The 25,022-nt window shown below is 44.2% G+C and overlaps 1 protein-coding gene and 1 long non-coding RNA gene across 7 annotated transcripts in view; one reads left to right on the forward strand and one right to left on the reverse strand.

Moving 5' to 3' along the window:
* The window catches only part of MARCHF10 (membrane associated ring-CH-type finger 10), an 88,763-nt gene that overhangs the window by 49,738 nt on the left and 14,003 nt on the right, over positions 1-25,022 (forward strand). For 5 of the 6 annotated variants that reach the window (XM_038546941.1, XM_038546943.1, XM_038546945.1 and 2 more), the window contains exons 5-8: positions 4,127-4,279; positions 10,874-12,290; positions 17,427-17,596; positions 20,178-20,287. In XM_038546941.1, the coding sequence (XP_038402869.1) occupies positions 4,127-4,279; positions 10,874-12,290; positions 17,427-17,596; positions 20,178-20,287 (1,850 nt within the window). The remainder of the gene's footprint in view (positions 1-4,126; positions 4,280-10,873; positions 12,291-17,426; positions 17,597-20,177; positions 20,288-25,022) is intronic. The other variant, XM_038546942.1, reaches the window with a different exon arrangement.
* Positions 6,635-14,346, reverse strand: LOC106559248. The gene is made up of 3 exons (XR_005364315.1): positions 10,730-14,346; positions 10,277-10,350; positions 6,635-8,580 (listed from the first exon to the last, which is right to left on the reverse strand). It is a non-coding gene; the product is annotated as an uncharacterized LOC106559248 (long non-coding RNA).

Below are 25,022 nucleotides of genomic sequence, written 5' to 3' on the forward strand. Positions count from 1 at the left end.
CACCTCCTAGTCGAGAAGGGAGGGAGGGGGTCAAGGGTTAGGAATTGTCATTTTCACTGTTTCTTTTCGACTTTGTCTCTCAAGAACCGTGTCTGTGTATATGGCAAGTGATGTCAAGACCTGAAGGATGATCAGGCACACGGAACTAACAGGCCGTGTTCGGTGGACGTGGTTCTCAGTCATCCGGGCCTTGTATGAATATGAGATGCCGGGGATCCCTGGGTGGCCCAGCGGTTTGGCGCCTGCCTTTGGCCCGGGGCGCGATCCTGGAGACCCGAGATCGAATCCCACATCGGGCTCCCGGTGCATGGAGCCTGCTTCTCCCTCTGCCTGTGTCTCTGCCTATCTCTCTCTCTCTCTCTCTCTCTCTCTCTCTGTGACTATCATAAATAAAAATTAAAAAAAGAAAAAAAGAACTATTCAGTCAACAATTAGAATGTCCCAGCATCATCAAGAGACCTAGGGCAAACACCTTTTATCTAAATAGCCATTTGGTTTCTTTGGTACAGGAGGCATCATCTTGCTCAGATGCTAGAAGAAGGTGCAAAGCAAACCAAAGTCTCTCCCAAATTCACCGACAGACTTCAGGGTGCTGAGATGCCGTGATGAGACTCCTGAGCACAAATCTCTCACTTGTCTCAAAGGCCAAGGGTCTGTCCTCCTCTCTGAAGACGAAGTTCTACTTCCTCTTCCAGTGTAAATATAACTTGGGTCTTTCTGCACGTTAATACATGTCCCATGCCACAGGGAGGACCATCCTGGAAAGGCCACAGAGGTCTGAAGTATGGTTCGATTTGGGTACAGATAAAGTAATTAGGAACCGTTATCAGGGTACGTACAAGTTCTGCAGCCTAGCACCTCATTTGTGACTGCAGTTGCAGGTGGGGAAAAAAGAATATTTTGTTAAAGAATTTGCTTTCCATAGAATCCAAAGGTTATCACAAGAGAGAAGTCAACGGTACAGCCAAATTGGATTACAATCTTTTAAGGTCATGACCAAAATGTCTTACTCATCTCTGTGAACCCTCAAATTATTACATAGCAAAGCCACACAGGTATTTGTTGAACAGATTATAATAGAAAGGGAGTTGCTATTTACCTTTTGGATTTTTATAGAGGATTGAGGGAGGGAGTCAGAACTGCACAGAAATGAAGGCAGCTGAATAGATTATTCTCAACCAATGAAACCTGAATAGCAAGTTTCTGGTCCTGAGAGTTCTCTCTTGAGAGTGACTTCAGATTCCCAGTTAGTAGTAGTAGTACTAGTGGTAGTAGTAGTAGTAGTAGTAGTAGTAGTAAACTGTTTATGGTAGAAGCTGAAGCTACCATTTAGAGCAAGTTAAAAGCACCAGACACTAAGTGAGGCTGTTTATGCATATTATTGCTAAACCTGGCAATAATTCAGCAAGGTAGGAATATTCCCATTTCACAGCTGCAGATACTGAGGTTACTGCCCAAGTTAGCTCCTGCCCACCCTATCATTTTCACTGCCAGACCTAGTAAAACAATCTCTAGGTTTTCAGCTTTATGACTTTGGTTTACTGAAAACTCAGAGACGATATGGTAATTTTCAGAAATCGTTTAAAAGATCTGGTGCTGCTAAAAAAAAAAAAAGATCTGGTGCTTTGAAGCAAGTATCTTTTTGAACAAGAAGACAAAATAATCTGTTAAGTCATCTTGAATGTTCAGTACAAGAAAAAGTTTGTTCTACTTTTGGAGTCCCCTATAGTAGCTGAATGCATCTTTTGGAGCCCTTCAAATCACACAAAGCAATTACTATTTGTCCTATAGGAAACAAGGCAACACAAGGCTGGCTAAGATGGGGTCCTCATCCTTAAGGAGCTTACTGTCCAGTAGGAGAGAAAAGATGCATACCTCAGGCAATGTTAGAAGATGTAAATACTAAAGGTCCTAGGAATCCTCAAAGTACTGGCCAAAGCAGAGTCAAGGGACATGAAACTGGAAACAGACCTAAGAGGACCTGCTGGCTGGCACAGGCTAGGGAAGAAAGGTCCTTGGTGGGAGGATCACACCCCTGGACTATGGGAGGATGTGGAGGGGGCCAGGGCTGTGGGCAGTGTGAGGTTCTGCTGCCCAGGATGTGAGGGAACTGTGAATATTCTGAAGGGATCCCTGCTAGGAATCAAAGTGCAATCTTTGTGACCAGGACCTTTGTGCCTGAGCCCCAAGCCTGCCCCTTCCCTGGTAGTGCTTCTGTTGCTTCCTCAGTAAAAATCCTGTGGCGTCCTGCCCCGTCATCGGATGAGAGGCAGGAGGCAGTTGTTGACTGCTGGAAGCTCAGAGGGATGAGGTCCTAGTGACCAGGGAGAAACCTCTGGATTGCAGGAAGGCATCTCTTAGTGCTGAGAAGGTGCCCCCCTCACCTCCTTCGTGCTGGGTCCTGTGCTGTAAAGCCCCCCTCACTCTCCTTGAGGTTGGGGGAAACTGTGTCTCATCACCACCTTACACCCTCTGAAGAATATATTCTCATTTTCTAGAGAACTCCCCTCCTTTCTGGTCAGGATCGTAACTTCTCTGGACTCTACCACCTCCCTTATGTGAGCCTCCAACATGAACAGCCCCCTTTTTCTATCCTGTCCCCAGGGGAACGGGGAACATGGCCTCCTCTGCCTTGGGGCACAGAACCCAGTACCTTCCTCTCCTGGGACCCATCAGGAGAAGCAGGTAGTACCTAATCATTGTATTAAACTTGGCTTCATGAACCGCCATGGAGAATTCTCACTCATTTCCTGAATCTGGATGAAAACTACTCACGCAACCACAACATACACTTTGGAACATAAATCCAGTTGTCTTCACCGGCCAAGAACGGCTGCTGTCTTGCACACAACTCAAGGACTTTCCCTTGAGTTGCCTGCTGGCTATGGCTATTTGTGAAATTTCTTTTTTTTTTTTTTTAATTTTATTTATTACAGTCAGAGAGAGAGAGAAAGGCAGAGACACAGGCAGAGGGAGAAGCAGGCTCCATGCACCAGGAGCCCGACGTGGGATTCGATCCCGGGTCTCCAGGATCGCGCCCTGGGCCAAAGGCAGGCGCTAAACCGCTGCGCCACCCAGGGATCCCTATTTGTGAAATTTCTGAATGGTCCAAGAGGGGATGAGCCTGGCAAATTCTCTTGGAAAGATTGAGTTCAGATATTCACAATCTAACTGCCTTATAAACCAAAGAACTTGCAGAGAGGCATGGAAAATACTGGAACTCTTGCCCCAAACTCCATGTGTACCATCGCTTCAGACACACTCAGAAGAAATGTGAGATGATCCAAACCAATTAGTGACCTAATTCAAAATGTGGATTTTTAAAAAATTTTGGGAACTCAATCCACATTGGCATCTTTCTATGAATTTATCATCCTGGCACAGTGGTGGGTAGCACATAGCCAAGAAAACAGGTATACTTGATGGCCCAAATGCCTGGATCCTTTCTGGAAGGCCCTGTGAGCTGCTAATAAACCACCTGAGGATATGGAGGTACAAAATAGGCTGTGAGGGGATCCCTGGGTGGCACAGCGGTTTGGCGCCTGCCTTTGGCCCAGGGCGCGATTCTGGAGTCCCGGGATCGAGTCCCACATCGGGCTCCCGGTGCATGGAGCCTGCTTCTCCCTCTGCCTGTGTCTCTGCCTCTCTCTCTCTCTCTGTGACTATCATAAAAAAAAAAAAAAAAATTCAAAATAGGCTGTGATTCAACCTTGGAAGAGCAGTTGGGGAGAGGGCCTTGGACAGAAAGCTCTTGACAGTATTACCAACATGCCTCTCCCCACAGCTATGAAGGAGAAGCTAAACACTTCTAGCAAAAGGACACACCCCTTATAGACTGCACTGCAGGTGTCACAGGTGCTCATTAACAGTGATTACAACCTTGCGAAGTAGGCATTACTATTTTCAACTAACAGGTAGAGAAACTGAGGCTTCAAGAGGTGAAGTGATCTGTCCAAACTCATCCAGCTCCAAGGTCCTCAGAACCAGGTTTCAAATCCAACTCTTTTCTGACCACCTGGGCCCAATCTACTGCCTTCCCCACTGCTGGGCCCCTTGAGCATTCTTTATGCAGAAGCTGTTTCCCTATAAAAAAAATTAATTATTGAAAAGATTTTGCACCTTTCAGCAGCCCAGGAACCACAGATTTTATCAAGGAAGAGGAGGCCAAAGCTGGGGACACTGATCGTCAGCCCAGAAACGCAGAGCCTGAGGGTGCTGGGCGCCAGGAGCAGACTGAAATCCCAGCTGCCAGCCAAGGCACCAGCCCTCAGGGGACCAGGTAAGGACTCGTGGCTCATGCATCTTGGTCCTCAGAATGACTTGTGCTGTTACCTGGTGACTTCTCTATGATTTTTAGAATGTATGTGCTTTTTATGTGGAGGAGAGTGTACCTTAAAATGAAATGCTTGAAAGGTTTTAATAGCAAACTATTGAATCTAGTTCCTTCGCCAAGAGAGGCTGGCAGGAAAGGGTAGGGCAGGCAGGGAGTCTGTTTTTATTTTTTCTCTCCTTTATTCCACTAAGCATGATTGTGCATGGTTCTGAGTGGAGGCCAGCAATTTGGCTTCTGGAGAGAGCATCTGGGTGGTGGGTTGCAGATGGCAGGGGGTGCGGGTCAGGGTGGGGAATGAGGGGTAGAGAAAGCATTGTGCAATTCTGGGACTATCTCACCTGGCCCAGGAGGGGTGGATGGGTGCCTGTGGGTGGCAGACTCCTCTCGTCCCATAGGGATCTTTTTCATCTCCAACCCGGGATGTCAAGACCTCAATGTGTAAGAAATAACATCAAAATAAATATATGCTTTATTTCCAAACACTGGTTTGGTGGATACCTCCTCTTTCAGTCCTGAGCATCCCAAGGCCCAAGACATGCCACTCCACTGACCCATGTTACCCTCCTCTATGGTGGCAGAATAAATAGGACCCAAGGAGCCTCCATGGGACTCAAAGTAACACTTGACAGCCAACCTTGCCATGGACCTAGTCTTCCCCTTGGAGAAACCATCGATAATCCCACTTCCTCACCACCCAATGAACACAATAGGCTTTATGTTAACGTGTGAAATATGCTTTAGTGGACACTTGTAAGAACGTGATAGTGGTGTGGATGGCTTGGAATTATGGGCAACAAGAGCATATGTGAATCTGTAGCAACCAGATGTCACAGGCTCCTAGTAATCTAACACTTCCTGTTAAGAAGGGCAGATCTCCCTTCTAATTCTTCCCAGGGGATCCCTGGGTGGAGCAGCGGTTTGGCGCCTGCCTTTGGCCCAGGGCGCGATCCTGGAGACCTGGGATCGAATCCCACGTCGGGCTCCCGGTGCATGGAGCCTGCTTCTCCCTCTGCCTGTGTCTCTGCCTCTCTGTCTCTCTCTGTGTGACTATCATGAATAAATAAATAAAATCTTTAAAAATAAATAAATAAATAAATAAAAAATAATTCTTCCCAGATCTTCTTCCTCCCAGCCTTGGAGGCTAGGCTAGTCAAGTAGACGCTCTGAGTTATAGTTCCCTTGTCTAAAAATCAAGATAATGAAATCTACACTGCCTTGCTATAATAACTAAAGAAATAATACATTGACCAGCACTTAGCTCTAGTGGGCAAAAACTACTATTATTTTCTCTCCTGTCCTCTCCCCAGTGGCCCTAGTATACCCCAGAATATTATTTGAAAGGTGAGGTTCCGCATGCATGAAATATTCCCAAATCCATGAGGCTCCTACAATCCTCTGCCTGTACCCAGAAGACATCTTCTGTTATCCTGAGATTCCCTGAGAATTTGTCCCAATTTTCTGGTATATATTGTTTTATATAAGGGTAAGGGCTCCTTGTCTTTCCCCAATTTTTTCCTCACTAGTCTCTAATTCTTTCTCTCTCATTCTAAAGTGGTTTGCATAAATTAGAGTAGGAGCCAGATGTTTGAATTATATCAGAGAGAGATTTGAAGCAAATGTGACAGAGGTAATATATAGAAAGCTCTTACAAATCAATAAGAAAAACACAAATACCTAATAGAAAAATGGGAAGAGATGTAGCAGACAATTTCACAGAAGAAATGCAGGTAGCTAATAAACATTTGAAAAAAAAAAGTTGAATCTCACTAAGTAATAAATGTAAATTTTCATGAGATCAATTTGGCCCTCCAAATTGGCTGAGGTTTTTAAAACAATATTCAATACTGGTAGTGAAATGAATAGCATTTCCTGGGCACTGTTGTGTCAGGTGTTATGCCAAGCACTTGGCATGAGTGGCTGGTAACACAGCTAAGAGAGATGCTTTCAAATCCTACCTGTAGGGTAATGTGGTACAAACTGGCATTTGGCAACATGTGTGAAAAGTCTTCAGAAGGGTCATTTCTTTTGACGTAGCAATTCCACGCCTGTGAATCTATTCTAATAAGACATGTAGTCAAAGATGTGTGAACAAGGACATTTATCACTGTGTAATTTGCACAGCAAAAACCGTGAAACAACTTATATACCCAAGAATAGAAGAGTTACATTATGACACATTTATATAATGTATCTTAACCTGTTCTTAATATCATGTTCTTTTTTTTTTTTTTTTAAGAATTTTATTTATTTGACAGAAGGAGAGAGAAAGAGAGAGAGCAGAAGCAGAGGGAGTGTCAGGTAGAGGGAGAGGGAGAAGCAGGCTTCCCGCTGAGCAGGGAGCCCAACATGGGGCTCAATCACAGGACCCTGGGATCATGACCTGAACTGAGGGCAGATGATTAACCGACTGAGCCACTCAGATGCCCCCTTTAAAGAGCGTGCCCCTCATGCTTTTAAAGAATAATTGAATTTATGGCAGGAGATAATGCTCACAATAAAAAGCTGAGGGAAACAAAGCAGGACATAAAGTTGTATATACCCCAATATTCAAATATTTTAAAAAGTATTTCTAGGTAAAAGAGCTCAGAGTTATAAATTCAGATGCCTTCAGGGAACAGGCAGGGATGGCAGGAGAAACAGATATTCAAGGCTATGGGGATGGAGGTAAACCAGAACATACAGGCTCTACCTAAAGGTGGTTAACTCAGTGTTCAAAGGCTGAGTCAAAGCACTACTGCAGGATGAGAATAGCCCAGAGGTCTTGAGTTGGCAGCCAACCCCTGAATTCCAGAACAGGAGCAATGGCCATCTAGGTTTAGGATTATGGGATTTTTTTTTTCTTCTTCTTCTTCTTCTGAAAGTTCCAAATTTCCCCCAAAATGAATAGTGACTACTTGTATAAACAGAGGAAAAAGTTAAAAGTATATATGGCTGTTGGAATGTAGGAAAGTACAGGTTAGTACTGGTTGGTCAAGCACATGAAGAAGTCTAGACCAAAGACATAGCCTGAGGGCAGACAGATGCTTTTTCTGGTTTGTCTTGTTGTATCTAGAACACTCAGCCACACCTAGTTGAACCCCTGGAGGCCTTCCCTTCTGAGCTGAAGTCCACAAGGGGCCCCAGAGGCATTCAGCAGAATCTGTAAGGCCTGGTCTATGAATAGCACATCCTGGCATACCACATGGGGTGTTTATTCCCAACCCCAGAGCTATGAAATCTGCTCCCTATCTGATAAACGTCAGAAATCGGGTTAAAATAGCATAAATATAGAATGGCGCAGTCTGCCACCTTTAGAGGTAAACATACCAGGGAAGGCTGATTGAACCTTTAAAGAGAAAGGGCAGCAGTGGTGACAAAGAAGGGTGAAGATGCATTCCCTGGGGTGTTTTGGGATCCACAGGAGCTGCCCTGCAGCATTCAGAAGCCAGTGCGGCTGGGTGACAGCTCCATGACTTCCTTGAAATAAGCTTGTGGTTCCTGTTGAGTGTCTAGTTCCATTTTTTTAGAAGCTGCCCTAGCTGCTTATTTTGCTTAGGCGTCTCCTGAAGCCCAAACTAAATTGGCTCAGGGCAGAGAGACAGCTGTGTGTTCAGGGACAGACCAGAAGTTCCAGCACCTTTCTCCAAGGCCCTTTATCAAATTCAAATTGAAAAGTAATCCATCAGAGCCTGCATTTCCAAATCTTCTATATCACCTCCCACCACCCCCAAAAAATTATCAAGATAATTCAATTCAGTTGGTCAGATAGAAGCATTTGTCCCTCAAAATGTGATCTGAGTGGACATACCAGCTCCTCTCCTATACATACACAGCCAGATGCTCAGAGCCTCCTGAAATTGCTGATACATCTCTTACTGGAGTTTATAAAACCCACGAGGGGCCTGATAGGAGAGCTTAACTGATTTCTGGAAGAGCTGATGAGTAAAAATTCACACTGCGTTGCTGAGTGTCCCATGCAGTTAACAATAAAAGAGGCTTACAGAGTATTAGGACATTAGGAACGGGTGCTCCCCGGGAGGCCCTCAATTAAAGTGAGTCAGTATTGACTTGGCCCTTGACTGGGCCAGATGCTCCGAGGATTTGCAAATCAAATCCTTGCCTGAGCTAGTACCACACAGGCCTTCTCCGAACCCACAGAGTTCCTGTCCCTTGTTGAGGTAGATGGCTTTAGAAGCTGAATAAGGACAGCAGCGCCTCCTTAGATCCTGCAGGCCAGCATGAGGGGAGCAGGGCGTGAAGGCTGATGCCTGGAGGGAACAAAGGAAGTGGAATCAGAAAAGTACTTTCACCCCCCGCCCTCCTCCCCTTCTACCACCCCTAGTTCGTTTCCCAGAGTTAGCAGTCTTTACGTTCTGTCTCCCTTTCTGATATTTCCCACACATTTCTTCTCCCTTCCCTTATATTCCCTTTCACTATTATTTATATTCCCCAAATGAATGAGAACATATAATGTTTGTCCTTCTCCGACTGACTTGAATGGGTGACGGGTACTGGGGGTTATTCTGTATGTTAGTAAATTGAACACCAATAAAAAATAAATTAAAAAAAAAAAGTTAAAAAAAGAAAAGTACTTTCAGTGTCCTATCCGCATCGAGAGGGTAAAAACCCTAAACGGTGCACACAACATCACAGTGAATTAAACAGATTCTCATTTTCACATGGCAATTGCAAGTCCAGCCAGTTTCTCTATGGGAATGTGGGGCTGGGATTAAGAACACAAGCCAGAGTGTCAGGCAGGCTTGAATTCGAATGACAACACCATCACTTAGTAGAAATATGATGATGGGTAAGTTATGTGACCTCCCTAAGCCTTGGTGTCCTCAATCATAGTGTGGTGTGATTGTTTCATAGGGTTATGAGGCCCAAATGTATGTATGTAATACAGTTAGAATGGTGCCTGGACTATTCAGTATAAGCCATTAGGAAGTAGTACTTATTCATTAGTTTTATAATTTATATTTTATAATTTTTTATTTTTTATTATTATTTTTTATTTTATAATTTTAAAAAATATTTTATTTGAGAGAGAGAGACAGAGATAGTGACAGAGATAGCAAGAGCCAGGAGGAGAGGGAGAAGCAGGCTCCTCACTGAGCAGGGAGCCTGACACAGGGCTCACTTCCAGAACTCTGGGATCATGACCTGAGCTGAAGGCAGATGCTTAACCAACTGAGTCACCCAGGTGCCCTTATAATCATTATTTTATAAGGCAAGTTTTGACCAAGTGATTTCACCCCTACAAATTCCTACCCATTTGGTCACCTTGCCTCCTTCTCTCTGTACATCTCTTCATCCTTTAGAATCAGGGGGTAGGGATCCCTGGGTGGCGCAGCGGTTTGGCGCCTGCCTTTGGCCCAGGGCGTGATCCTGGAGACCCGGGATCGAGTCCCACGTCGGGCTCCCGGTGCATGGAGCCTGCTTCTCCCTCTGCCTGTGTCTCTGCCTCATTCTCTCTCTCTCTCTGTGACTATCACAAATAAATAAAAATTAAAAAAAAAAAAAAAAAGAATCAGGGGGTAGGGGAGGAATTCTATCATAGCCAGAGGTTACAAATCTACTGGAGAGTTATAATTTTTTTTAAGATTGATTTATTTATTTATTTATTTATTTATTTATTTATTATTTATTTATGAGAGACACAGAGAGAGAGAGAGAGGCAGACACAGGCAGAGGGAGAAGCAGGCTCCGTGCGGGGAGCCTGACGTTGCACTCGATCCTGGATCTCCAGGATCACGCCCTGGGCTGAAGGCGGTGCTAAACCACTGAGCACCCGGGCTGCCCAAGAGTTATAATTTTTATCACACTAAGCAGTAAATGTAACCAAAATCATCAGAGTAACTGGACACCAGCTTCTAGAGCCTTCCTCCCAGTCTGCTAATGTAGATTATACTTTCCTTAAGATTCTATAAAGCTGTGTGTGAAGCAAGAGCATCATAAACGTACGTTGAATGAATCCAGATGAGAAGGCACTGGTGGTTTTTGTAGAACGTGTTCCTGGTTTTCCTTCTCTATAAATACTGGAATGAAAACCATGATTTGAGAGATTGACCCATTATCAGCCCTGGCTGACTTGGACTAGACAGCCTTCCCAAAGCTTCTCCAGAAAAGACCTCTTTTTAAAAAATATTTATTTACTCATGAGAGACAAAGAGAGAGAGAGAGGCAGAGACATAGGCAGAGGGAGAAGCAAGCTCCCTGCAAGGAGCCCAATGTGGGACTCGATCCCGGATCCTGGGATCATACCCTGAGCTGAAGGCAGATGCTCAACTACTGAGCCACTCAGGTGTCTCTCCAGAAAAGACCTCTAATCTCAGGGTCACCCTGTCTCCCCAGAACCAGCCTGAGCTCCGTAAATATACAAAAGGAGAATCCAAGAAGCAAGTCCTATTTTTGTACCTCCAGCCATTTTAGCCATGCATACTTTCTTCTCTAGGCTTCCTTGTTGCCTTGAGGGACTCTCACCCTTGGTGTTAGAGGTCTTTCATCCATGAACACCTATAGGAGAATGATAAACTTGTGTGGTTTTTTTTTTCCATGTAGATCCAATAATTCAACAAGAGGGCCCAATGTGGGCAAGTGACACTAAGCTGAAGAGGCCAACTCAAGAGAGAAGAAATGTAGTCTCATCCTCCCAGCTAATGACCATGACTGAGAATACCTCTGAACGAGCCAAAAAAGGAGACTCAAGTGCCCTTTCCCAGAATGAGCCACATCCAGCCCTACCTCAGGCCTTCCAAGGAACAAACACCCCTCAGGTGTTGAGTGAGTCCTTGAGACCACCACTCTTAACCACCACCATGGGAGGACCAAGAAGGGCACCATTTAGATTCCGAGATGAAGATTTTTATTCCATTTTATCATTAGACCCTGGAGGAGAAAGTGATGACACTGAAGAGGAGACCCTCATAGCAGAAGAACTTTTGTTGGTTGGTATGCGCCCACCTCGTTCTCCTCCCAATCATAAGAGAAGTCGATTTCTTGGGACATTGGCCACTCAGGACAAAAATAAAAATTTTGAAGAAAATCCTGAAAATTGCAGAGCTAATTCTGTAAGAAGAAATGAGTCCAGTCATGGCTCATTAAGAATAAGCAATGCAATGGAGCTAGTGACAGAGCCACCTCCTCTTGGGCCAAGGGTGTTTCAAGACCCTGAGCCACCTAATGGGGGGTCTCCTAGAGAGAATGACAATGGTAATGGTGAACACAAGAACAGCACCTTTCCTTCATGGGACACCAAATCTGAAGCTAGTCTAGATGGTGACCTCAATGCTGAGAATGTACTTAGAGATTGTACTTCAGTGGAAGATAGGCCTGGTACTCACGATTATGAAAGAGATTGGCATGCCTATTTAAACAGTTCTAGTAATTCTCTTGACTATTTTCTTTCTGGCAGACCAACAGCTCCAAGATCACCAGTGAATTCATCTTATAACATTCCTGGCTCATTAATGCATTCTGCTATGAGAGAGGATATTCCAGTAGACTTGTCAATGTCGTCAACGTTTATTCACAGTGCAGACTCAGAGGGAAACTCAAGATTTAATGTTCGTCGACCACTGTCCCCCATTAGAAATAGGAATCCATTTGCCAGTGCTGAAAACCAAAGTTATTTTCCAGTAAACAGTGTACATGAATTTGATGTCAGGGGAGCAGATGTTACTTTAACAAGCCCATCACAGAGGGCTCCATTATATGCAGAAGACCTCTTACTAAATTCTCAAAGCAGTTTGTCCTTTGTGGAATCTTCCAGCTCCTCTCCATCAAGAATGAATTTACAAGGCCATTTGCATGTGCCTGGGTCTCTGCAAGAAAACATACCTTTTACTTTCTTTGCAGTCTCTGATTTCCCAAATCAAAGTGATAATGGAAACAGAATGGCAGTCTCTGCTTTCAAGGATGAAAAGGAAGCCATTAAGATAAAGGCAGACCCTGAGAAACTCAAGAAATTACAAGAAAGGTAAGGGATTTTCATAATTAGGTATATATACTTTTTTTTATTCCATGTTTCCCAGGTAGAAATAAGCAGTGCCTTCATTAGAGCATCATGGGAACTTTAAATCATAAATAGGCCCTTCTTTGGCATTTTAATGATTGCTTATATGGAGGAAATTGTCTATTTTGTTGCTCATAAAATATTTGTGTATGAGGAAAACTTTGATGTTCTGGTTCAATCTCTTCAAGATTCCCAAAGTGTTTTTTCCTTGAGTACCATAACTTTAAGGAAGGAAAGTTTGCTAGACATAAGGGGTTTTTGACTGCTACAAAGGGCTAGCTCTTCTCACCAGCAATTAGGAACCAGGATTTTTTACAAAAAGGCTGCTATCTCCCCAGAGTGAACCACTCCACACTTGAAATTCACTAGCTATCTCTCATGGGACTTTGTGCAAATCCAACCAACAGTTCTAGAATTTGAATCTTTCCAACCAAAAGACCAGTCCCAACCAGTTACCATGGTTACCTGGGTTCTCTGCAGGGCCACTGTGCTGGGGTAACTACTGCTTCCATTTTCTGTCTTCTTTCTCTTTCATGGGAGAGAAATAAGATCTTTTTTGTGGATCGCCTGTTTCTTTGATCTTCACTGTCTTGTAAGTTGATTTGGGGATATTTCACAACTACGAAATTTGATACCGTGTAAAGCCATCATTAGACACCATGTCAAGGATTTGACCCTTTCCTTTATGTTGGGTGTTACCACTCCCTAGTGTTGGCTTACGGATCTAGAAATGGATTCTTTGAATGCAAGCCTTCCTAATTAAATGTTAGTACTGCTCATTTGGGCCATTAATTGTCCAGTTGATATTCATTCGCAAGTGGAAAAATTCCATGGCAATGAATGAGAATGCAGAAGGCTAAGACAGGACACAGGATGCACCCCCGACTACTCCTCTAGATCTATTATCCAACTGCAAGAATGAGTAACTTTCCTGTTGGCAGGACCTTTTCTTTTCCATATTATGCAAGTTACCAGCACACTGACTCATGGTGAAGGGCCAAAAGGCCTCACACACACCCATCTATACCTACCCAGAAATATAGCTTGAGACCCGCTGGTCAGGAGTCTAGACTTCCACCATCCCAAAGTGATGCCTTTGGGCTAAAAATGATTTCTTTTAAAAATTCATCCACTTCTCAGTGTGGCAATGCATTAAATAGCTATGAGTTGTGTACTTTCTCTATCAGACACCGTTTTTTTCTCTATATAACAAACCTTATGCTTTTATTATCTCAAAAATGTTCACTTTAGGAAATATGGAAAATATAAACTTAAAGGAAAAATCACCTGTAATCCTATAATCCAGAGATAAGCAGTACAAAAAATTTCATCTCCCGCCTTTATCTTTGCATATAAATGCAATTTTTAGTAAACATTGGCTCATATTTTATAATATGCCTCATTTTAATATTTCAAGCCCATTTCTCAAAGCCACACTTTGAGAAAAATTTTCCCTTGGTTAGTTACTTTAATGCATACAAATAATTAGAGCACTCTAAATAAAACAAAACCCAAATATCCCTGTGCTTACCTTCCAGCTAACAGAACTTTACTGGAGCTCTTGAGCCCCTCACCCACCCTATTTCATTTTCCTCCCTCATCTACACCCTCCTAACCCCTTCTGCCCCCAGGAAACCATTCTTGCATTGCAAGTGTCATTCTTATGCTTTTAACTTTTTAAAATTTATTTATTTATTTTAAGTAATCTCTACACCCAATGTGGGGCTCTAACTCACAACCCCAAGATCAAGAGTCACTCCTCCAACTGTGCCAGCCAGGTGCCCCTCCTTTTATTTTAATTTTGTTGTTGTTGGAAGTGTTTTGCTTTCTGGCTTCCCCGTAGGGATATATATTTATATATATTCCTAACAATATGTTGTGCATACTTTTTAATTCTGTAGAAATAGGGATCCCTGGGTGGCGCAGCGGTTTGGCGCCTGCCTTTGGCCCAGGGCACGATCCTGGAGACCCGGGATCGAGTCCCACATCGGGCTCCTGGTGCATGGAGCCTGCTTCTCCCTCTGCCTGTGTCTCTGCCTCTCTCTCTCTCTCTGTGACTATCATAAATAAATAAAAATTAAAAAAAAAAATTTATAAAAAAAAATTCTGTAGAAATGTTACCTCTATTTCTGAACTCTGTAAAAATGGAATATCTATTCTTCCACAATTTGCTTTTCCCCCTAGCATCATTAGAAAGAGGCATCCTTGTTGATATTTTTGGCTTTATTTTGTTCACTTTCACGACTACAGAGTATTCCATTATATGAATATACCACAATTTGGCATTTTCCTGTTGATGGGCATTGGGGTTCTCTGCTGTTTTCTGCAAACAGTGCCACATAAACATTCTTGCAAATGCCTCCTGGTGCATATGGGAAGAGTTCTCTGGGATATTTATCTTGGGGTGGGATTGCTGAGCTAAAGGGTAGCACACCTTCCACCATGCTAAATAATGAGTGTACTGTCTCACTAGTAATATATACTGTTGTGCATCCTTGCCAGCACTTATTGATTGGCTTTTCAAAATTTTGCCTCTCTAATGAGAACAAAATGATATTGTGGCCTTAATTTACATTTAATTTCATTGACTGTTAATGAGTTTAGGCATTTTATGTGCTCTTTTAAATGTCAAATGACCATTTGTGTTTCCTCTTTTGTAAAATACTCATTTATATCTTTTGTCCACTTTTCCTTTAGAATATTTCTCTCTTGTTTTAGGAGTCCCTTATACATTCCAGTCACTGATATAATCCTTTAACAGTTATGTGTTGGAAATATCTTTTTGCAATTTGTAGTTTGTCATTTCTCTTTCTTGATATCTTTTAATGAAAATAAATTCTTAAAAAAATAAAAATAAATTCTTAATTTTAATGAAGTCAAATGACTTCATCTTCTTTATGGATTGTGATTTGTATCTTCTTGCCTCGATGAAGAAATCCTTTCCAACTTAGGGTCATTATGATAGTCCTCCTATATTTTGTAAAATCTCCATAGTGTTACTTCGCACACTTAAGAGTATGAAATGGGTTTTGGACTTGAATGTGAAGTTAGGTTTAATATGTGGTGTGAGGTTATGCATGATGAATGCGAAACTGTCCCAGGATCTTTCCCCACTAAACTGAAAAGTCATGTCTGGGGACACCTGGGTAGCTCAGCAGTTGAGCATCTGCCTTTCGCTCAGGGCGTGATCCTGGGGTCCTGGGATCAAGTCCTGCATTGGGCTCCTTGCATAGAGCCTGCTTCTCCCTCTGCCTGTGTCTCTGCCTCTCTCTCTCTGCCTCTCTCATGAATAAATAAATAAAATCTTAAAAAAAAAAAAAGAGTCATATCTATCATATAAGTATAAATGACCATGTTTGTTTCAGAGCTCTCTATTCTGGCCTATTGTTCTTTTTTGTTTTTTCCTAATCCAATACCACATCATCTTACTGTCTGTGGCTTTTGTATATTTTGGTAGCCAGTGGCACAAAGCCTCCCTCCCCATTTTGTTCCTAAAGAGTCCTTGACTATAGGGGCACCTGGGTGGCTCAGTTGATTAACCTGCTGCCTTCAGGTCAGGTCATGATCTTGGGGTCCTGGGATCAAGCCACACATTGGGCTCCCTGCTCAGTGGGGAGTCTGCTTCTCCCTCTCCCTCTGTCCCTCCCCCTGCTCAAGCTCTCACTGTCTCAAATAAATAAAATCTTAAACAATAAATAAATAAATATTTTAAAAAGAGTCCTTGACTATATATGTTTCAGAATCAGCTTGTTGGGACTTTCACTGAAACTGTGTTGAATCTACAGATGATTCTGGGGGAAAACTGACATCTTGGAAATACTGAGTCTTTGAAAAATGTATCTCTTCTTTTGTTTGTGCCCATAATGGAAAACTATAATTCTGTTCCTCTTCATTGACTTCCCTTTCCTGGGGAGAAAGGTCTTTGAAAAAAATTGAGCACATACTTCTATTCCAGAGCAATGCCCGTTTCTTCCCCTTCTTTGATTTTAGTCTCTAGTCAGTTTCCTTTCCTTGACCAGACAGTCCTCAGTCCATGAGGATTCTAAAGAATAAGTCTTAGGTTTCTTTTTTTTTTTTTTTTTTTTTTTTAAATTTTTTATTTATTTATGATAGGCACACAGTGAGAGAGAGAGAGGCAGAGACACAGGCAGAGGGAGAAGCAGGCTCCATGCACCGGGAGCCCGACGTGGGATCCGATCCCGGGTCTCCAGGATCGCGCCCTGGGCCAAAGGCAGGCGCCAAACCGCTGCGCCACCCAGGGATCCCTAGTCTTAGGTTTCTTAAGAGACTCCTTACATGACCTTACATGACCATCAACAGGCTAGTCTTCACTCATTATTTATTAAACACAAACATATTTGCTTACATTTTCATAATTCCATCTGCATCAGATTCTAGCAGCTTACCTTCTGGAATGTTGGCATAATTTTTTGGCCAAGTGTTATGCTATCGGTGAGTTCATGACTAGGTTCATTGGTTCATCCCCATCCCAACCAACCTCCATTGAGTGATCTTTTTGTGCAAATGCTTCCCCAGACACTAGATGCTCTTTACAATCTGCAGAACAGTTGCACTGCCATCATGGCATCCGGCCCACAACTCAGGTAGGTGGTGGAGGTATCATCATCCCATGGCTTTACACATGAGGAAAACCCAAGAAGTTGAAGTAAGTTGTCTAGAGTCATCAAGCTCACAAGTCTCAGAGGCAGACCTCAAACACAGGCCCTCTGCCCGTAGACCCTGTGCACTTACCAACACGGTGTACTACCAACTCCTATACAATGGCTGTGCCTGGGAGAGGGGCTCCCAGTTTTTCCTCTGGTTTTCCTCTGCAGCCCCATCCTTGGCCTCTGGTTTTCCGGTGGCAGTGGCCATTCTCATGGGCGACTCGCATGAGTCAGTCACTGCTGAGGAGCCCGATAACAGGATCCCATGCACCTGGAAGAACTTTCAGGAGGGTTGGAGGGAGCAGTGGGTGATCCTGGGGAGCCCTTGCAGGGCCTCCCCCTTTAATGCCCTGGGAAATGGTATGTGTAGCTGTAGTTTGCAGAACCTGCAACCGTGCAGACCCTTGGTCATCAGGACTTGTTTTCCATTTAGTCTCCTGCAGGAGGACTCGGAGGAGGAGGATGGAGACTTGTGTCGCATCTGTCAGATAGCCGGGGGTTCCCCAACCAACCCCCTCCTGGAGCCCTGTGGCTGTGTGGGCAGCCTACGGTTCGTTCATCAGGAGTGCCTGAAAAAGTGGCTGAAAGTGAAAATAACATCAGGTAGGCAGGGAAGGAAGCAAGGGAACGTGCCTCAACTTATAATCAATGAGACGCCTGGTGTGGGATGCAGAGCCTTGATGACATCTCCCTCTGCCCTGTGAGCCATGGCTGGGAGATCTATGCCCCTGAACCCAGGGGCTCCTGCTCACAGCCCCAGTGGAAAGCAGCAGGATGAAATGCTGCCTTTAAATTATGGGAGGGAGAAGAATTTGCTTTCCAAGTCTGAGAGAAGAATCCTGGAATATGCTTGTGGATCCTCCCCCACCTGCACCTGAGCAGAGAGGCTAAGATGCCTTCCCAGGAGGAAGGAAACTAAAATAGGTCAATGGTCGAACCTCAGCAAGTGCACAGCAAGCCATGCCAACTAATGGACACCTGGCAAAAACTGATTGGCTTCCTTTTATTTATGGGGGAAGAAGGATGTCATCTAAGAAACTATGCAAAGCTGCATTTTTTGCAAGAGGAGCAGGAAGAGAGCCCTGATCTAATTTTCTAGAACCATCTTAGATAAGGAGATTTCCATGGGCTGGCTTTGTCAGCCCTGTCTTTTGCAGATCTTGTAACTGGATATACAGCCCTTTCTCAGCTCCCTGGGAGGTTATAACCTAAATACGGCCACTTGGGTAGTAGGTCAGCTGGCATTTTTTTGGCAGAGAATCGGGGGGTTTCTTTAAAACTTGGTTTTGGGAAGAAGGGCAACTTGAAAAACAAAACAGGAAACAGCAATGCAAGAACTCAATGACAAATAGCCATTGTGTCTTTCAGACACATCTCTCTGAAAACCTTTTACCCCATAGCCCAGATCCTTTTTCTCTCCTCTTCCACATTATCCTCCTTGATTACCACTCTTCCAGGCAGCCCAGGGAGACTTAAGAGCTTCATCCCAACCCCACAGCATATGGCTGCGCCCCCTGGAGAGAGAGAGAGAGGAATGAATAGTGGGATGATCAGACCAATTGTGTCCTCCCTGGTCCCTTTTCCCCCCATGAGCATCTTCCCAGGCAGGAGAAACCTATACCCCCTCCCAAGCTGCTGAAACACATCTCCATGTAGTGTGCTGGGTGCTCAGTCCTGCAGACAGGGTAGAAACAAGGGGATCTCGGCTACTAATGATCCTGCCATGCAATGTTTTGTTTTCTTTAAAAAAAAAAAAGATTTTATTTAAAAAAAAAAAGATTTTATTTATTTATTCATGAGAGACAGAGAGAGAGGCGGAGGGAGAAGCAGGCTCCATGCAGGAAGCCTGACCTGGGACTCGATCCCGGGCCTCCAGGATCACACCCTGGGCTGAAGGTAGCGCTAAACCACTGAACCACCTGGGCTGCCCTACCATGCAATGTTTTAACTTACTACAAATTCGGGCCAATTAAACATTTAACACAGGAAAAAAAATCGCTCGTGAAATGTGTAATGGAAGCCCTGCTAAATGCTTGTAAACGCCAATGTCAGTAGGAGTGTGCTGAGTGGGATCAGATCGGAAGACACAAGGGGCACTCAGAATCCTAAAGTATTATAGAATGGCTCTAAAAAAAAGAGAGAGAAAAAACAAGCAAACAACACGCAGACATGAGATTACCGTTTATCCTTGTCTCTTGAAGTTCTCTATTATTTACTCTTTCTTTATGTCCCCCAGTGAAGCAAAGTAGAAAGTAGAATTGAAGTCTAAAGCTGCACAAGCCCTATCTTTACCAAATAAATGTGTTAGCTAATCAGTCCTGTTTCTCTAACGCATAAACTAAACAGTGGCACATCCTTAGCAAAAGTGCAGCTCCTAGGCGAGGGGAAAAGACAAGAACACAACGTTTGCTTCAACACAGCACAGTTCCTGCATCTTCCAGTTTTGCTTTGAGGACTAGGACAAGCAGAGGAAAAGTGCTGATCTAGAATGCATGTTTTAAAAAAAAAGAAAAGAAAAGAAAAAAAGCCCACTGTAACAAAGAAAATTTCTTTTCCCAGATGAGGCTGAGCTCCTTCTCAGGTGCTGGCCGCAGATACTGCTGGGTTAGTTCCCACACATGGCCCCTGGCTCCCTTGCTCTCTTAGGTGGGAAGTCACCTGGGTGACAGTAAAGGCAGATTTTTAAACCACAGCTGAGAATAGCTTCTGCCATCAATTTGGTCCTCGTATATTTATTTGCTTGGACCTGTGTTAGATCTGTCAAAAAAAAAAAAAAGCAATAACAGAGGACAATATTCACTCTTTTTGGCAACCACCTGTGTTACAGACTCAGCCTCCGTGTAGCGATTCCAATTTTATGAACCAGTATGTTTATATTTAAACAGAAAGCAAGACCTGTTATTTAAAAATCCTGGGAATTTCACTTATATGAAGCTTGCAAAATAATGAAAATGATTATGAAGGAAATTTTCCAGATCTCAAAATTTTCCTTTGTTGCAGTGGGCTTTTTTTTCTTCTTTTCTACAGAAGATGACTGACTTAAAAAAAAAAAAAAAAAAAAGCCGCTAAAACTCAGAATTCATAACACACATGAGTTCATTCCCAAAATGTCAACACAAAGAGACCAGAGTGTCAACACATAAAGACCCAGGGTTATATGTAACAAATAATTCTTTAATTTAAGGAGCAGATCTAGGTGCTGTGAAAACTTGTGAGATGTGTAAGCAAGGCCTGCTGGTTGACCTGGATGATTTTAACGTGACCGACTTCTATCAGAAGCATCAGCAATCCCGGGTAAGAGAGGCTCACCAACTGTCTCCGAAGGCAAAGTCCATTAGAGGCACAAGGCTGGAAGAAAGGCTTTCCCTGATAAGACTATAGAAGGCCTGTGCACAGGATGAGTCTAGGAGTGTCCCCTAAGCTCACTTCTCCAAGAAGGTGTGCTATTACATCAGCCCACAGTGCCGGGAGGGGTAGGAGCGTTCAAAGGTCTTAGCCCCCAGGGTTGAGGTCCCGCTATTGTTAGGGATAAAAGTAGGAAGCCACAATAACTGACTGGACACAGAAACAGGAATAGTCTGGAAAGCTCCACACCCAGATTCGTGGAATATAAAATAGCAAAAGGGGGAAAAAATCAGGGTCTTGAAGGAAATGGTCCACAATTTACATATCAAGTAACTCTAGGTTAATAAGAAATTGCTTTACTCAAGGTTAATAAAAAGGTCGTTAGCACCTAGTGTGTGCTTTTTAATACCCGGTGAATTAATTCTCCTGGGGTATTTAGATTGCAATTCTTTTTTTTTTTTTTAGAGATGTTATTTATTTATTTATTAAATATTTATTTATTTACTTATGATAGACATAGAGAGAGAGAGAGGCAGGGACACAGGAGGAGGGAGAAGCAGGCTCCACGCCAGGAGCCCGACGTGGGACTCGATCCCGGGACTCCAGGATCGCACCCTGGGCCAAAGGCAGGCGCCAAACCGCAAAGCCACCCAGGGATCCCCTAGAGATGTTATTTATTTATGAGAGAGCGAGAGTATGTGTGCTCCCTTAAGCAGTGGGAGGAGCAGAGAGCCCCACTCGGGGCTCAATCCCAGGACCCTGGGATCACCACCTGAGCCAAAGTCAGATGCTTAACCAACTGAGCTACCCAGGTACCCCTGGTTTGCAATTCTAATGCCGTGAAAAAGTTAACCATAGGTGGGCTAGGTGATTCAGGCTCAGAATAATAGTTAATTGTTATCAGGCAAACAATCCTTTATTTAGAACTACAATGCCTAGGGATCCCTGGGTGGCGCAGCGGTTTAGCGCCTGCCTTTGGCCCAGGGCGCGATCCTGGAGACCTGGGATCGAATCCCACGTCGGGCTCCCGGTGCATGGAGCCTGCTTCTCCCTCTGCCTCTCTCTCTCTCTCTGTGTGACTATCATAAAAAAAAAAAAAAAAAAAAAAAAAAAAAAGAACACACACACACACACACACACACACACACTACAATGCCTAATATGGAAGCCATAAGTCCTATATGGCTAATGAACAGGTGGCTACTTCCACTCAAGATGTATTGGGTGTCTGGGTGGCTCTGTCAATTAAGCATTTAACTCTTCATCTCAGCTCAAGTCTTGATCTCAGAATCATTGAGTTCAGTCCCATGTTGGGCTCCATGCTGGGTGTGGAGCCTACTGTATGTATATAAGTAGGCAAATAAATAAGTACATAAATAATCATTCTTCAGAGGAGTCACTTTGGCTTTCAGATCTTTAGCTTGTGTCCAGACCTAAAGCACAGCTGAGTCAAAATGCCACATATGGGTCTGGGCAATTGTCTAGTTACCTTTTGAAAATCCTAAGGTTGTGGGCACCTGGGTGGCTCAGTGGTTGAGTGTCTGCCTTCAGCTCAGATCATGATTCCTGAGTCCTGGGATAGAGTCCTGCATTGGGCTCCCTTGCAGGGAGTCTGCTTCTCTCTCTGCCTATGTCTCTGCCTTTCTCTCATGAATAAATACATAAAATCTTTTTTTAAAAAGATAAAATCCTAAGGCTGCTAAACCAAAGAATAAACTATTGATGAGAATGAAAGACTTGACCAGCACAACCAAGGAATATGATACAATGGGGGATAATGCCACACCAGCATTGAAGAGGTTGGGCATTAGGAAGTGGAAAGGAAGGGAGGGGGAAAGGAAAGGAAGAAAGAATTTCCTGAGAAATAAATGTACTTCAAGTCCATCCGTTTTGAGGCCCGAGGGTTTTGAATCACTCGGTCACAACCCCAGGCACTGAGAGGAGAAACAGAAGTGCTTCTGGAGTCACACTACTGAGAGGAACCAGGCCCCGTGGGCGCCTGTGGTCAGGGTACCAGCTAGGGTGCAAACAGCTTCCATGTGGTCATCTCAAAGATTATTTCAGGAAATAGAGCCCCTAGGACTGCCCGGGAAGGACACGTCCAGACATGGCCAGGTTCTGTGGCATCCTACCAGAATGGTCTGCAGACATCACCAACACGGGACAGCCCAGGGCAATGCCTTATCTAGTAAAGACTCCTGTTGGTTCCAAGCATCTCTGCATTGTTCGCCCTCTGTGAAGATGCTGCCACAGGGCCCTGTTGGGTTTACCCATGGTATTTGTAGAATTGACACACTACTGGCACATTTTTCCAGCTATACTACAATGTTTGCACTCAAGTAGCCAGAGGTAGCGTGCCCCATGGAACAGCACACCCATTTTGCTAAAGTGTGCATCTGAATCTCGTTCCCTTCCCCAAAGTTGCTGTGTGAAACTACACAAAGTCTCTGGCTCTCCTTTCTCTCGCCTGTGGGAAGTAGGAGATCATTGTTCCCCGGGAGCATGAGATGTAGGGAAAAACTTGAGTATATATCCTCTAATCCGATGCCCGTGGAGAGAAAGGTGCTCAGGGAATGAGAACCGCCATGTGACAGACCCAGGAATGCCCAATCTCTCTGGACTCAAAAAAGGAAGATAAGTGCACCAGGACCAGGCTAGAGCCCATTAGTGAAAAAAGCCAACCGGTCCATGCAGGGGTAAGACTCATAACCTCGGCTTCACAGCTTCCTCCAGCTGAGAGAAGCGGCCACTAGCACATCCTAACAGGAACCGTGAGAGGAACCATGTCGGCCAGGATCTAGGCAGAGGAGATGGTGGCTTCCTCAGCAGGGGTGAGTGAGGAGAGCTGAATGAAGGCCCCAAGTGGGCAGGAAAAGAAATCAACAAGGTGGGACAAAGCCTCTTGGGACTGGCACCGTGACCATTCTGAGGCCTGAAGTGACAGAGGCTGGGGCAATCACCGGGAAGGGGAGGCCTGTAGTTACAGGAGAGTCATTGACAGCCTGTGACCTTCGGTAGAGCCTTGCCACTGCCCCGCGGAGAGAGAACAAGTTGGGCAACCACCCCAGCCTCTCTCTCCTTCCGCCCTCTGGTCTCCTGCCAGGGCCTCCCATTGCCCAAACCCAGTGAGAAGCCAGAGAACGAGGGGGCTGGTTAACGCAGTCCATTGAGATCAGCCTCTAGGCCACAGCGCAGGGTGGAAGGGGGCTCTGGGGGGAACGTGGAAGACATCCAGCACATAATCACTCTCCATGGAGGCAGAAACGAGTTTACACTAGTTTCTATAAGAATCTGACAGGCCGGGATCCCTGGGTGGCGCAGCGGTTTGGCGCCTGCCTTTGGCCCAGGGCGCGATCCTGGAGACCCGGGATCGAATCCCACGTCGGGCTCCCGGTGCATGGAGCCTGCTTCTCCCTCTGCCTGTGTCTCTGCCTCTCTCTCTCTCTCTGTGACTATCATAAATTAAAAAAAAAAAAAAAAAAAATCTGACAGGCCATCAAAGCCTTTGGAAAATGCCCTTCATTATAATCACGGGTAGAAGCTAGATTGACAGACCCACCCTGGTGAGAGAACAACAGTCCTAAGAACCAACAAGCGACATTTACCTGCTGATGGGAAACAGTGGAGGGCTCACCCTTTTACATGGTTCTGACTACTCCCATGGCCCGCTGTGAATTTACCACGGTCTGTTTGCTAACAGTGAGTTTAAACCTGAGACAGTAGGGAAGCAAGACTTGGACAAGTTCAGAAACTCTCCATGAACCAAGGCAGAAGTAACTGTAGTTGGTGTATTTGTTTTAAAGATTTTACTTATTTATTCATGAGAGACAGAGAGAGGCAGAGATACAGGCAGAGGGAGAAGCAGGTTCCATGTGGGGAGCCTGATGTGGAACTTGATCCCAGGACCCTGGGACCACAGCCAGAGCCAAAGGCAGAAGCTCAACCACCGAGCACCCAGGCACTCCATAACTGTTGTTAACACAAAGACATGGAGGATGGAATCAATGGCTCATCCCCAGCCAGGGAGGTCCTTTGGATTGGCCTTGGAACTGATGTGTCTACCTGGGCTTCTGAGGCCTTGCCCCTTCCCGAGTCCCAAATCTCAGTCCTCTGGGCCACCTTAGCCAACGCCCCATGCTGTTCACTCCTGTTAAACAGGGTCTCTTGTTGAGAAGCTGGGTAGCTGGTGCCAAAAAAAGACATATTCAAAGAAAGAGACAAAAACAAAAAAAGTCTAGAACTGACTTCCACTCAGTCCAGGTCTCACTTAACCTCAATTAACTTGCTAACTCACTCATTCACTTATTCTCTTATGCATTTTTCTCACTTAGGTTGGTTGGTTTGTTTTTGCTTTTGCTTGATTATAAAAATCACAAACACATAAAAACCTGCTATAATTAAAATTAACATTTAGCTGAGTGTCTTTTTTTTTTTTTTTTTTTTTTTTGCTATTAAAGTACTCGTGCAAAAAATAAATAAATAAATAAATAAATAAAGTACTCATGCCCCGGTACTGGGCCTCAGAGATTCTGACTTAATTGATCTGGGATGGAGCCAGGTATCAAAATACACATAAGAGCTTAAATTTTATTTTTTTAAAGATTTTGTTTATTTATTAATGAGAGACACAGAGAGAGAGAGAGAGATGCAGACAGGCAGAGGGAAAAGCAGGCTCCATGCAGGG

This window comes from Canis lupus, chromosome 9 (assembly GCF_011100685.1).
Source record: "Canis lupus familiaris isolate Mischka breed German Shepherd chromosome 9, alternate assembly UU_Cfam_GSD_1.0, whole genome shotgun sequence".
NCBI classification, from domain to species: domain Eukaryota; kingdom Metazoa; phylum Chordata; class Mammalia; order Carnivora; family Canidae; genus Canis; species Canis lupus.